We start from the raw sequence: 15,659 nt of genomic DNA, 5'->3' as shown, positions 1-15,659 counted from the left end.
GTCTCTCGACCCTCAAAATTACCCCACCTTCTTTATTTGCAAATCTCGTGCCAGGCTGCAAACCCATCGCAACTAAGAGCAGGCGTTACAGCGCTGAGGATCGGATCTTTATTCAATCTGAGGTTCAGCGGCTCCTCAGGGAAGGGATCATCCAACCTAGCACTAGCCCATGGAGAGCACAAGTCGTGGTGGTCAAGACTGGAGACAAGCCCCGGATGGTCATAGACTATAGTCAGAATATTAATAGGTACACGCAGCTCGATGCGTACCCTCTCCCGCACATATCTGACCTGGTCAACCAGATTGCGCAGTACCGGGTGTTCTCCACCATCGACTTGAAGTCAGCCTACCACCAGCTCCCCATTCGCCCAGAGGACAGGAAATACACGGCCTTTGAGGTGGATGGCCGTCTTTACCACTTCTTACGGGTCCCTTTGGCGTCACTAATGGGGTCTCGGTTTTCCAGCGTGAGATGGACCGAATGGTGGACCAAAACGGGCTACGGGCTACCTTCCCATACCTGGACAACATCACTATCTGCGGCCATGACCAGCAGGACCACGACGCCAACCTCCTGAAGTTTTTACGCACTGCGTCTCGCCTGAATCTGACCTATAACAGGGAGAAGTGTGTGTTCAGCAAACACCGCCTAGCAATCCTCGGATACGTGGTGGAAAACGGGGTCCTCGGCCCCGATCCAGACCATATGTGTCCCCTCCTTGAACTTCCCCTACCCACTAGCGTCAAAGCACTGAGGAGATGCTTAGGCTTCTTCTCGTATTATGCACAGTGGGTTCCCCATTATGCAGACAAAGCCCGTCCGCTCATAAAATCTACCTCATTTCCCCTGGCAGCAGAGGCTCGCTTAGCCTTTGAAGGGATAAAAGCTGACATCGCGAAAGCCACGATACACGCTGTCGATGAGTCCATCCCATTCCAGGTGGAGAGTGATGCATCTGATTTCGCCCTGGCCGCCACACTTAACCAGGCGGGCAGGCCCGTCGCCTTTTTCTCTCGCACCCTCCAAGGCCCTGAAGTTCGGCACTCCTCTGTGGAAAAAGAGGCTCAGGCCATTGTGGAGGCCATCCGGCATTGGCGCCATTACTTGGCTGGAAAACGATTCACCCTGCTCACGGACCAGCGGTCCGTGGCGTTCATGTTCAATAACACATTGAGGGGAAAGATCAAGAACGATAAAATCTTGAGGTGGAGAATCGAACTCTCCACCTACAACTATGATATCATGTATCGTCCGGGGAAGCTCAATGAGCCCTCAGATGCCCTGTCGCGTGGAACATGTGCCAGTGTGCAGGAGGACCGGCTACAGGCCCTCCACAATGATCTCTGCCATCCGGGGATCACTCGGCTCTTCCATTTTGTAAAGGCCCAGAACCTGCCCTACTCCATTGAGGATGTCAGGTCGATAACTCGAAGCTGCTGTATGTGCTGAATGCAAGCCGCACTTCTACCGACCTGACCGGGCACACCTCATTAAGGCCACTCGCCCTTTTGAAAGACTGAGTGTGGATTTCAAGGGCCCCCTTCCTTCGACAGATCGGAATGTGTACTTCCTCAACGTGGTTGACGAGTACTCCCGATTCCCTTTTGCCATTCCCTGTTCTGACATGTCAGCTGCCACGGTCATCAAAGCCCTGCGGGATCTTTGTATCCTGTTCGGTTACCCCAGTTATATCCACAGTGATAGGGGTTCGTCGTTTATGAGCGACGACTTGAGGCAATACCTGCTCTCTAAAGGAATTGCCTCAAGTAGGACTACGAGTTACAACCCCAGGGGTAACGGGCAGGTCGAAAGAGAAAACGCTACAGTCTGGAAGGCTGTCTTACTGGCATTAAGGTCTAGGGGTCTTCCAGTCTCCCGTTGGCAAGAGGTACTTTCTGATGCGCTCCATTCAATCCGGTCCCTCCTGTGTACGGCAACCAACGCTACCCCACATGAGCGGATGTTTACCTTCCCTAGGAAGTCTTCCTCTGGGACCTCGCTGCCGTCTTGGTTGACGTACTCAGGACCTGTCCTCCTGCGGCGGCATGTTAGGACCCGCAAGTCCGACCCTTTGGTTGAACAGGTCCATCTCCTCCACGCCAACCCTCAGTATGCCTATATAGCATATCCTGATGGGCGAGAGGACACAGTCTCTATCCGAGATCTGGCGCCTGCAGGGGACCAGGAAACCCCCGTCGCTCCTGCACCCCTGGTTCGGGTTCCTTTGCCCATTCTCTCCCCTCCTGACACGGCGCGGGCAGTATCGGGACCGCCACTTAATCCTCTTACCCCCATGTACAGCTTGCCTGAGTCCAGGAGATTGTCGCCACCTCGAGGTCCACCCGTCCGTGAGGAACTGGAGGAGTCACTGGACACCATCTTGGAAAGAGGGTCACCACGGTCACCAGAACCGGCGCTACCGCCAGTGCTGCGGAGGTCGCAGAGACGGTGCGGACCTCCGATACGACTGAACTTGTGAATATATGGGCAGTTCATACTGTTTTTTTTGCCCCACCGGCCTTTGTTTTTAAAGGAGGGGTGAATATGGTGAACCATAGATTGTTATCACTATGGTTACTTGTATATATGTTACTCTGCTTGCTGTTGGGGTTAGGGTTGGGGTGTTCTACCTGTTGGTATTGTTCTATGGTACACTCCGGTTGGCTCCGCCTTCCTATAGGGGTATAAAGGTCACAGCACTTCCTAGTGATCCTTTAGTCTAGGATTGTATGGTTAAACAGTATGCTCTATTCTTGTTGCTAATAAAAGCCTTTATTTCCCGAGTACGATGGAGCATCTCGAGTGAATTAATTGTGCATCATACAGTAAATGGCAGAACCCTTAAGAGTATTGATAGGCAAAGGGATCTGGGTGTACAGGTACACAGATCACTGAAAGTGGCAAAGCAGGTGGAGAAGGTAGTCAAGAAGGCATATGGCATATTTGCCTTCATCAGCCGGGGCACTGAGTTTAAAAATTGGCAAGTTATGTTGCAGCTTTATAGAACCTTAGTTAGGCCGCACTTGGAATATAGTGTTCAATTCTGGTCGCCACACTACCAGAAGGATATGGAGGCTTTGGAGAGGGTACAGAAAAGATTTACCAGGATGTTGCCTGGTATGGAGAAGAGGTTGGAGAAACTTGGTTTGTTCTCACTGGAATGACGGAGGTTGAGGGGCGGCCTGATAGAAGTCTACAAGATTATGAGAGGCATGGACAGAGTGGCTAGTCAGAAGCCAATTACTAGGGGGCACAGGTTTAAGATGCGAGGGGCAAGGTTTAAAGGAGATGTATGAGGCAGATTTTTTACACAGAAGGTGGTGGGTGCCTGGAACTCGCTGCCGGGGAAGGTAGGGGAAGCAGATACGGTAGTGACTTTTAAGGGATGTCTTGACAAATACATGAATAGGATGGGAATAGAGGGATAGGGTCCCCTGAAGGATAGGGGGTTTTAGTTAAGTTGGGCAGCATGGTCGGTGCTGGCTTGGAGGGCCGAAAGGCCTTTTCCTGTGCTGTAATTTTCTTTGTTCTTTGTTGTTCTTTAGTAGTGAAATAGTTTTGGGAAAATTGATGGGATTGAAAGTGGATAAATCTCCAGGTCCTAATAATCTTCATCCCAGAGTGCTTAAGGAAATGGTCCTGGAAATAGGAGATCCAAATGGTATTTTCCAAAATTCTTCGGACTCAGGACTGGTTGCTACAGATTGGAGGGTAGCTATAATGTAAGCTGCTATGCAAAAAGGGAGGTCGAGAGAAAACAGGAAAATATAGACCAGTGAGCCTAATGTTAGCAGTTGTCTTGCAATGCTGCCATATCATTTTGCTTTGTGAGCCTGTATATCCCCTCTCCAGAACTATCACCCCCTCTATTTAGATAAAGCCCTCTGTACTTCCCTAGTTATGAGCTTTTCAAGAACACTGGCCCAAGCACAGTTCAGATGCAGGCCATCCCAATGGCCCTCTTGTGCCAAAGGAGAGGTTGCGGAGGACTGGATGACAATTAATGTGGTGCCATTATTCAAAAAGGGAAATAGGGAAAAAACAGGTAATTACAAACCAGTGAATTTAACATGAGTGGTAAGGAAATTATTTGAAAAAATTCTGAGGGCCAGAATTACTCTCCACTTTGGAGAGGCAGAGATTAACCAAGGATAGTCAGCATGGCTTTGTCAGAGGAAGATCATGTTTCACAAATTTGATTAAATTTTTCAAAGTGACGAGGTATGTAGATGAGAGCAGTTCAGTTGATATTGTCTCCTGCATGGGAGACTGATCAAGAAGGTAAGAGCTGATGGAATCCAGGGCAATTTGGCAAATTGGATTCAAAATTGGTTTAGTGGCAGGAGTCAGAGGGTGATGGTCAAAGGTTGTTTTTGTGACTGGAAGTCTGTGTCCAATGGTGTTCCACAGGGATCCGTGCTGGGTCCCCTGCTGTTTGTAGTGTACATTAATGATCTACACGTGAATGTGGGGGGTGTGATCAGTAAATTCACAGATTGGTGTTGTGGTAAATAGTGTGGAGGAAAGCCTTAGAATTCAGGATTATATAGATGGGCTGGTCAGATAGAGACATAGAGGTTTACAGCATGGAAACAGGCCCTTCAGCCCAACTTGTCCATGCCGCCCAGTTTGTACCATTAAGCTCGACTCAATTGCCCGCATTTGGCCCATATCCCTCTATTGCCATCTTGCCCATGTAACTGTCTAAACGCTTTTTAAAAGACAAAATTGTACCGCCTCAACTACTACCTCTGGCAGCTCATTCCAGAAACTCACCACCCTCTGTGTGAAGAAATTGCCCCTCTGGACTCTTTTGTATCTCTCCCCTCTCACCTTAAACCTATGTCCTCTAGTTTTAGACTCCCCTACCTTTGGGAAAATATATTGACTATCTAGCTGATCTGTGCCCCTCATTATTTTATAGACCTCTATAAGATCACCCCTCGGCCTTCGGCACTCCAGGGAAAAAAGTCCCAGTCTATCCAGCCTCTCCTTATAATTCAAACCATTAAGTCCCGGTAGCATCCTAGTAAATCTTTTCTGCACTCTTTCTAATTTAATAATACAGTTTCTATAATAGGGTGACCAGAACTGTACACAGTATTCCAAGTGTGGCTGTACCAATATCTTGTACAACCTCAACAAGACATCCCAACTCCTGCATTCAATGTTCTGACCAATGAAACCAAGCATGCCTGTAAAAAGGAAAGATAGGAAAGGTAGGATTCGAGAGCCGTGGATAACCAGGGAAATTGAGGATCTGATTAAAATGAAAAGGGAGGCGTACGTTAAGTCCAGGCAACTGAAAACAGATGGAGCTCTGGAGGAATACAGAGAGAGTAGGAAAGATCTCAAACGGGGAGTTAGAAGGGCAAAAAGAGGGCACGAGATGTTCTTGGCAGGCAGGATTAAGGAGAATCCTAAGGCATTCTATTCATACGTTAGGAACAAAAGAGTTGTCAGGGAGAAAATCGGACCTCTCAGGGACAAAGGAGGGGAATTATGCTTAGAACCCAAGGGAATAGGGGAGATCCTAAATGAATAATTTGCATCGGTATTCACGAAGGAGAGGGGCGTGTTAACCGGGAGTGTCTCGGAGGGAGGTGTTGACCCGTTAGAGAAAATCTCCATTACGAGAGAGGAAGTGTTAGGTTTTTTAGGGAACATTAAAACTGACAAAGCCCCAGGGCCTGATGGCATCTATCCTCGACTGCTCAGGGAGACGAGAGGTGAGATTGCTGGGCCTCTGACGGAAATCTTTGTCGCTTCTTTGGACACGGGTGAGGTCCCTGAGGATTGGAGGATAGCGAATGTGGTCCCGTTGTTTAAGAAGGGTAGCAGGGATAACCCAGGAAATTATAGGCCGGTGAGCTTGACGTCCGTGGTAGGGAAGTTGTTGGAGAGGATTCTTAGAGACAGGATGTATGTGCATTTAGAACGGAACAATCTCATTAGTGACAGACAGCATGGTTTTGTAAGAGGGAGGTCGTGCCTTACAAATTTGGTGGAGTTTTTTGAGGAAGTGACAAAAACGGTTGATGAAGGAAGGGCCGTGGATGTCGTCTATATGGATTTCAGTAAGGCATTTGACAAAGTCCCACATGGCAGGTTGGTTAAGAAGGTTAACGCTCATGGGATACAAGGAGAAGTGGCTCGATGGGTGGAGAACTGGCTTGGCCATAGGAGACAGAGGGTAGTGGTCGAAGGGTCTTTTTCCGGCTGGAGGTCTGTGACCAGTGGTGTTCCGCAGGGCTCTGTACTGGGACCTCTGCTATTTGTGATATATATAAATGATTTGGAAGAAGGTGTAACTGGTGTAATCAGCAAGTTTGCGGATGACACAAAGATGGCTGGAATTGCGGATAGCGAAGAGCATTGTCGGGCAATACAGCAGGATATAGATAGGCTGGAAAATTGGGCGGAGAGGTGGCAGATGGAATTTAATCCGGATAAATGCGAAGTGATGCATTTTGGAAGAAATAATGTAGGGAGGAGTTATACAATAAATGGCAGAGTCATCAGGAGTATAGAAACACAGAGGGACCTAGGTGTGCAAGTCCACAAATCCTTGAAGGTGGCAACACAGGTGGAGAAGGTGGTGAAGAAGGCATATGGTATGCTTGCCTTTATAGGACGGGGTATAGAGTATAAAAGCTGGAGTCTGATGATGCAGCTGTATAGAACGCTGGTTCGGCCGCATTTGGAGTACTGCGTCCAGTTCTGGTCGCCGCACTACCAGAAGGACGTGGAGGCATTGGAGAGAGTGCAGAGAAGGTTTACCAGGATGTTGCCTGGTATGGAGGGTCTTAGCTATGAGGAGAGATTGGGTAGACTGGGGTTGTTCTCCTTGGAAAGACAGAGAATGAGGGGAGATCTAATAGAGGTATACAAGATTATGAAGGGTATAGATAGGGTGAACGGTGGGAGGCTTTTTCCCAGGTCAGAGGTGACGATCACGAGGGGTCACGGGCTCAAGCTGAGAGGGGCGAAGTATAACTCGGATATCAGAGGGACGTTTTTTACACAGAGGGTGGTGGGGGCCTGGAATGCGCTGCCAAGTAGGGTGGTGGAGGCAGGCACGCTGACATCGTTTAAGACTTACCTGGATAGTCACATGAGCAGCCTGGGAATGGAGGTATACAAACGATTGGTCTAGTTGGACCAAGGAGCGGCACAGGCTTGGAGGGCCGAAGGGCCTGTTTCCTGTGCTGTACTGTTCTTTGTTCTTTGTTCTTTATGCTGAATGTCTTATTTACTACCCTGTCCACCTATCATAGATGTGGAGATGCCGGCGTTGGAATGGGGTGAACACAGTAAGAGTTTTAACAACAAATCTTTGTCTCGTCACTGGACGCAGGTGAGGTCCCAGAGGATTGGAGGATAGCTAATGTGGTTCCGTTATTTAAGAAGGGTAGGAAGGATAACCCGGGTAATTATAGGCCGGTGAGCTTGACGTCCGTGGTGGGGAAGTTGTTGGAGAAGTTTCTTAGAGATAGGATGTATGCGTATTTAGAAAGGAATAAACTCATTAACGATAGTCAGCATGGTTTTGTGAGAGGGAGGCCATGCCTCACTAACCTGGTGGAGTTTTTTGAAGAAGTGACCAGAATGGTTGACGAGGGAAGGGCTGTGGATGTCGTCTATATGGACTTTAGTAAAGCGTTTGACAAAGTCCCTCATGGTAGGCTGGTGAAAAAGGTTGGATCTCATGGGATAAAGGGCGAGGTGGCTAGATGGGTGGAGAACTGGCTTGGTCACAGAAGATAGAGGGTGGTAGTGGAAGGGTCTTTTTCCGGCTGGAGGCCTGTGACTAGTGGTGTTCCGCAGGGCTCTATATTGGGACCTTTGCTGTTTGTGATTTATATAAACGATCTGGAAGAAGGTGTAACTGGGGTGATCAGTAAGTTTGCGGACGACACAAAATTGGCAGGACTTGCAGATAGTGAAGAGCATTGTCAGAAGCTACAGAAGGATATAGATAGGCTGGAAATTTGGGCAAAGAAATGGCAGATGGAGTTCAATCCTGATAAATGCGAAGTGATGCATTTTGGTAGAAATAATGTAGGGAGGAGCTATACGATAAATGGCAAAACCATAAAGGGTGTAGATACGCAGAGGGACCTGGGTTTGCAAGTCCACAGATCCTTGAAGGTGACGTCACAGGTGGAGAAGGTGGTGAAGAAGGCATATGGCATGCTTGCCTTTATAGGACGGGGCATAGAGTATAAAAGTTGGGGTCTGATGTTGCAGATGTGTAGAACGTTGGTTGGCCGCATTTGGAATACTGCGTCCAGTTCTGGTCGCCACACTACAAGAAGGACGTGGAGGCTTTGGAGAGAGTACAGAGGAGGTTTACCAGGATGTTACCTGGTATGGAGGGGCTTAGTTATGAGGAGAGATTGGGTAAACTGGGGTTGTTCTCCCTGAAACGACGGAGGATGAGGGGAGACTTAATAGAGGTGTATAAAATTATGAAAGGCATAGATAGGGTGAACGGTGGGAAGCTTTTCCCCAGGTCGGTGGTGACGTTCACGAGGGGTCATAGGTTCAAGGTGAAGGGGGGGGGAGGTTTAACACAGATATCAGAAGGACATATTTTACACAGAGGGTGGTGGGGGCCTGGAATGTGCTGCCAGGCAAGGTGCTGGAGGCGGACCCACTGGGAACGTTTAAGACTTATCTAGACAGCCATATGAACGGAGTGGGAATGGAGGGATACAAAAGAATGGTCTAGTTTGGACCAGGGAGCAGCACGGGCTTGGAGGGCCGAAGGGCCTGTTCCTGTGCTGTATTGTTCTTTGTTGTTCTTTGTTCAACACCAGGTTAAAGTCCAACAGGTTTATTTGGTAGCAAATACCATTAGCTTTCGGAGCGCTGCTCCTTCGTCAGATGGAGTGGAAATGTTGGAATCATAGAAACCCTACAGTGCAGAAGGCGGCCATTCAGCCCATCAAGTCTGCACCGACCACAATCCCACCCAGGCCCTACCCCCACATATTTACTCACTGATCCCTCTAACCTACGCATCTCAGGACTCTAAGGGGCAATTTTTAACCTGGCCAGTCAACCTAACCCGCACATCTTTGGACTGTGGGAGGAAACCGGAGTACCCGGAGGAAACCCACGCAGACACGAGGGGAATGTGCAAACTCCACACAGGCAGTGACCCAAGCCGGGAATCGAACCCAAGTCCCTGGAGCTGTGAAGCAGCAGCAGTGCTAACCACTGTGCTACCGTGCCACCCCTACAACTCCAGTTTCAAGGAGCTATGAACCTGTACTCCTAGATCTCTTTGTTCTATAACTCTCCCCAATGCCCTACATTAACTGAGTAAGTCCTGCCCTAGTTCGATCGACCAAAATGCATCACCTCGCATTTATCTAAATTTAACTCCATCTGCCATTCATTGGCCCACTGGCCCAATTGATCACGATCCCATTGCAATCCGAGATAACCATCTTCACTGTCCACTATGCCACCAATCTTGGTGTCATCTGCAAACTTACTAACCATGTCTCCTATATTCACATCCAAATCATTAATATAAATGACAATTAACAGTGGACCCAGCACCGATCCCTGAGGCACACTGCTGGTCACAGGTCTCCAGTTTGAAAAACAACCCTTGACAACCATCCTTCTGACAACAAGCCAATTTTGTATCCATTTAGCTACCTCACCCTGGATCCCGTGAGATTTAACCTTATGCAACAACCTACCCTGCGGTACCTTGTCAAAGGCCTTGCTAAAGTCCATGTAGACAATGCCGACAGCACTCTTCCCCATCTACCTTCTTGGTTATCCCATCAAAGAAAACCTCACTCAAATTCAATTGATCTTTTTTCTTAACCATGAACTTATTTAAACAAAACAATGCTAGTCTATAACTGGACTTTCCCGCACACCCTGGGGTCTGCATTAGGATCATAATACTTGTCACAAATAGTGTTTACATTAACACTGCAATGAAGTTACTGTGAAATTGCCCTAATCACCACACTCTGATGCCTGTTCATGTCAACGCACCTCACCAGCACGTCTTTCAGACTGTGGGAGGAAACCGGAGCACCCGGAGGAAACCCACGCAGACACAGGGCGAACGTGCAGACTCCACACAGACAGTGACCCAAGCCGGGAGGCAGCAGTGCGAACCATTGTGCTACCGTGCCACTCTTAACAAAGCTCTGCAAATCTTTTCCCTTCTCACAGTGATCTAATTCATCTTTGAAAACCACAATTAAATGTATGTCCTCCACTCTCTCAGGCGGAACATTCCAGATCCTAATCTCTGATTCTTAATCTTTCCACCAATGGGAACAGTTTCTCCCGATCTACTCTACTCAGACCCCTCATGCTTGTGAATATATTTGAGAGTTAACCAGATAACCATTCAAATCAAACATTCAAAGGTAATGGGATAAGGCAAAGAAAGATAATTAGATAATGAGCTACAATGAGGGCTCAAGTAGCCCAGATACAAGTCAAGTGGTCTAATCTTGTGTTAAAGGTACAGTGATTTTATCATCACAAGTAACTGGGATTGAGCTGAACTCCAGCAGTGTACTGATTTTTGATTGCTCTTTCCATTCTGCCTTTCTAGGACTGATTATTCATGAGGGTCCATCTGTATATCGAATCTTTAAACGTTGGCAAGCAGTTAACCAGCAATGGAAAGTACTGAACTATGAAAAGTCAAAGGACATGGAGGATCAGAAGAATGGCACAAATCGTAATAGGAACTCACGGGCCGAAAGGTCATCTACAACACACAACAGTTCCAGAGGCAACCGGCCATTGGGAACCATGTCCAATCATCACTGTGCATACACCATTTTACATATTCTCAGCCACCTGAGGTCAAATGAACAGAGGCACCAAACAAGCACAAGCAGAGAACTGGTGATGAGGGTGACTACAGTCTGATGAAAAGATCTACATTAAGGACACCTTGACGAATCATCGTTAAACATGGGAATGACAGCAGCAGGAAAAACAAAGAGGCCGGGATTGAGAGACAGATGGTAGAAGGACATCAGGCACCGTGAATCTACCAAAGTTGCCTGTGGAACTAGGCCACAATCAAGGCCACACAATGGAAATTAATCCAGTTCATACATTACAGTCACTGTATAATCTGAACTGCCTGTGAAACAAGATAAAAATGGCCACAACTGTTAAACAATTATTTGAGCACAGTCTCATTTTTTGATGTGGAGCCAGTTGCCAGATGGATAACTTCACTGTGATCCAAGCTTGATATTGCCGTTTAACAGATTGTTTTAACCCTTCTGATATTTCCATAGCCTCAGCCTGACAGCTTTATGAGGTTGAACTAGATCATTCACATGCTGGTGTCATATTTGATATTGGGTTGAGCTGTCCACATATCTGCACATCACCAAGATCACCAGTTTACACCTGCTGAACTCATTCATCCTAGCCCTTATCTCAACTCAACTGTGGCTGTTATTGTTATCCAGGTCTTTGTAAGCTCCTTCCTACTACTGTGCCTAGTTATGGGGAGACAGTGGCGTAGTGGTATTGTCACTGGACTACCCGGGCAATGCTCTGGGGACTCAGGTTCGAAACCAGGTGAAATCTGAATTCAATAAAAAAAGTTCTGGAATTAAAAGTCCAATGAAGACCATGAAAGCATTGTCCATTGTTGTAAAAATCTATCTGGTTCATTAATGTCCTGCATGTGAGTCCAGACCCACAGCAATGCCCCTCTTAAACTACCTAGCAAGCCACTCAGTTCAAGGTCAATTAGGGATGGGCAATAAATGCTGGTCTAGCTAGCGATGCCCAAATCCCATGTAAGAATGAAAAAAGATTATATGTTATGTTCTAGACTTTATTTTAATAATATTCAATAATGGAGAAGCCCAGCACATCAGTGCATTCACAACAATCAACAGCCAGAAGTGCCGAGTGGATGATCCATCTCAGCCTCCACTGGGGGTCTCTAGCATCACAGATGTCAGTCTTCAGCCAATCGATTCACCCCACGTGATACCGAAACACGGCTGAAGGCACTGAGTCCTGCAAAGGCAATGGGCCCTGGGAACATTCCGGCAATAGTATGAAGATTTCTGCTCCAGAACATTCCGCACCCCTAGCCAAGTTGTTCCAGTGCAGCTGAAATACTGGCATCTGCCTGACAATATGGAAAATTGCCCAGGTATGTCCTGTATACAAGAAACAAGACAAATCCACCCCAGCTAGTTACCACCCCATCAGTCTATTCTCAGTCATCAGTACAGTGATGGAAGGGGTCATCAAGTGTTGCTATAAAGGGGCACTTACTCAGCAATAGCCTGCTCACAGATGCTCAGTTTGGGTTTTGTCAAGGTCACTCATCGCCTGACCTCATTACGGCCTTGGTTCAAACATGAACAAAAGAGCTGAATTCCAGAGGTGAGGTGAGTGTGGCTGCCCTTGACCGAGTGCGGAGCTCTAGCAAATCTGGAGTCAGCGGGAATTAGGGGGAAACACTCCACTGGTTAGAGTCATGCCTGGCACAAAAAAAGATGGTTAGAAACATAGAAACATAGAAAACCTACAGCACAAAACAGGCCCTTCAGCCCCACAAGTTGTGCCGAACATATCCCTACCTTCTAGGCCTACCTATAACCCTCCATCCTATTAAGTTCCATGTACTCATCCAGGAGTCTCTTAAAAGACCCTATTGAGTTTGCCTCCACCATCACTGACGGCAGCCGATTCCACTCGCCCACCACCCTCTGTGTGAAAAACTTCCCCCTAACATGTCCCCTGTACCTACCCCCCAGCACCTTAAACCTGTGTCCTCTCGTAGCAGCCATTCCCACCCTGGGAAAAAGCTTCTGAGAGTCCACCCGATCTATGCCTCTCAACATCTTATATACCTCTATTAGGTCTCCTCTCATCCTACATCTCTCCAAGGAGAAAAGACCGAGCTCCCTCAGCCTATCCTCATAAGGCATGCCACTCAATCCAGGCAACATCCTTGTAAATCTCCTCTGCATCCTTTCAATCTTTTCCACATCCTTCCTGTAATGAGGCGGCCAGAACTGAGCACAATACTCCAAGTGGGGTCTGACGAGGATCTTATATAGCTGCATCATTATCCCCGGACTCCTAAACTCAATCCCTCGATTGATAAAGGCCAGCACACCATACGCCTTCTTAACCACCTCCGCCACCTGCAGGGCCGATTTTAGAGTCCTATGGACCCGGACCCCAAGGTCCTTCTGATCCTCTACACTGCTAAGAGTCTTACCCTTTATATTATACTCCTTCATCCCATTTGACCTGCCAAAATGGACCACTGCACATTTATCCGGGTTGAAGTCCATCTGCCACTTCTCCGCCCAGTCTTGCAACCTATCTATGTCCCTCTGTAACTTCTGACATCCCTCCAGACTATCCACAACCCCACCAACCTTCGTGTTGTCGGCAAACTTACCAACCCATCCCTCCACTTCCTCATCCAGGTCATTTATGAAAATGACAAACAGCAAGGGTCCCAGAACAGATCCCTGGGGCACACCACTGGTGACCGACCTCCATTTAGAAAAAGACCCATCTATACGCACTCTCTGCCTCCTTTGGGCAAGCCAGTTCTGGATCCACAGGGCAGCAGCCCCTTGGATCCCATGCCCTCTCACCTTTTCTAGAAGCCTTGCATGGGGGACCTTATCGAATGCCTTGCTAAAATCCATATAAACCACATCTACCGCTTTCCCTTCATCAATGTGTTTAGTCACATTTTTGAAGAACTCCACCAGGCTCATAAGGCACGATCTGCCTTTGACAAAGCCATGCTGAGTATTCTTGAGCATACTAAACCTCTCCAAATGCTCATAAATCTTGTCCCTCAGGATCTTCTCCTTCAGCTTACCAACCACTGAGGTTAGACTCACCGGTCGGTAATTCCCTGGGCTATCCCTATTCCCCTTCTTGAAAATAGGAACCACATCCGCAATCCTCCAATCCTCCAGCACCTCTCCCGTCTCCATCGACGACGCAAAGATCATCACCAGAGGCTCTGCAATCTCTTCCCTCGCCTGCCACAGTAACCTGGGGTACATCCCATCCGGACCTGGCGACTTATCTATCTTGATGCTATTCAAAGATTCCAGCGCAACCTCTTTCTTAAAGTCCACATACTCAATCTTTTCAGTCCACCGCAAGCCCGCAGTACATCCACCCATGTCCTTCTCCTCTGTGAAAACCGAGGCAAAATACTCATTATAAAATATGTAAAATATTTATTAAGCACCTCTGCCATTTCTACTGGTTCCGTACAGACTTTCCCGCCTTCACCTAGTAGGTACCTGGTGTACCTACACCATGGTTGTGGTGGTTGGACGTCATCTCAACTGCAGAACATCAAAGTAGTTTCCTCGGCCCAACTGTCCTCAGTTGCTTCATCAATAATCTTCTTTCCATCATTGGGTCAGAAGTGGGGATGTTTGCTGATGACTGCACAATGTTCAGCACCATTTGCGACTCCTCAGATACTGAAGCAGTCCATATGCAAATACAGCAAGACCTGGACAATATTCAGGCTTGGGCTCACAAGTGGCAAGTAACATTCGCACCACACAATGCCATCACCAAAAAGCCAGGCAATGACCCTCACCAAAAAGATTACCATCACTGAATCCTCTACTATCAATGTCCTAAGGGTTACTATTGACCACAAATTGAATTGGACTAGCCACATAAATATTTTGGCTACCAGAGCAGGTCAAAGGCTAGGAATCCTGTGGTGAGTAACTCACCTTCTGACTCCCTAAAGTCTGTCCACCATCTACAAGGCACAAATCAGGAGTGTAATGGAAAACTCTCCACTTGCCTGGATGGGTGCAGCTCCAACAACACTCAAGAAACTTGATAACATCCAAGAAAGAGCAGCCCACTTGATTGCTACCCTTTCCACAAACATACACTCTGTCCAACACGGAGTGGCAGCCGTGTGTATCATCTACAAGATGCACTGCAGGAACTCACTCCCTAGACATCACCTTCAAACCCACGACTGCTACTATCTAGAAGGACAAGAGCAGCAGATACCCGGGAACACCAACACCTAGATGTTCCCCTCCAAGTCACTCACTATCCTAACTTGAAAATACATCACTGTTCCTTCACTGTCGCTGGACTGAAATTTGGATTTCCCTTCCTAACCGCACTGTGGGTGTACCTCCACCTCAGGGATTGCAGCGATTCAAGATGCAGCTCACCACCATCTTCTGAAGGGCAGCTAGGGATGGGCAATGAATGCTGGCCTAACCAGCGACACCCACATCCTATAATTAAAAAAAACACTCCTCGTTCACTTCCTATCTTCCATCCTTCTTAAATTTGACTTTATCCCAAATGCTGTTGCTTGTATTTAACTCACATCATGTTAGAGCCCTATTATACCTGTGCTCAATGACCTACCTTGACTCTTAATCCAGCAAATCCTTAATTTATAAATTCTCATCCTTGTCTTCAGACCCCTCTGTGATCTTGTCCCTCCCCATCTTTTTAAAATTCTCTAGCCGCAGAACCGCCAAGATATATGTGTACAAAGATACATATGAACATATATGAATTAGGAGCAGGAGTAGGCCATTCGGCCCCTTGAATCTGCTCCCCCATTTAATAAGATCAGGGCTGATCTGAT

General features: G+C 47.5%; 1 protein-coding gene across 2 annotated transcripts in view; it reads left to right on the top strand.

The window, feature by feature from the left end:
- LOC144503455 (E3 ubiquitin-protein ligase MARCHF4-like) overlaps positions 1-11,528 on the top strand; it is a 118,090-nt gene extending 106,562 nt beyond the window's left edge. For both annotated transcript variants that reach the window (XM_078227785.1, XM_078227786.1), the window contains exon 5: positions 10,602-11,528. In XM_078227785.1, the coding sequence (XP_078083911.1) occupies positions 10,602-10,924 (323 nt within the window). In that variant the 3' untranslated portion in view covers positions 10,925-11,528. The remainder of the gene's footprint in view (positions 1-10,601) is intronic.
- Positions 11,529-15,659: the final 4,131 nt, after the last annotated feature.

The sequence above is a fragment of the Mustelus asterias genome, chromosome 14, assembly GCF_964213995.1.
Source record: "Mustelus asterias chromosome 14, sMusAst1.hap1.1, whole genome shotgun sequence".
In the NCBI taxonomy this organism is placed as follows: Eukaryota; Metazoa; Chordata; class Chondrichthyes; order Carcharhiniformes; family Triakidae; genus Mustelus; species Mustelus asterias.
Note: the sequence above shows the minus strand (reverse complement) of the source record. Positions and strands in the feature narration are given on the sequence as shown.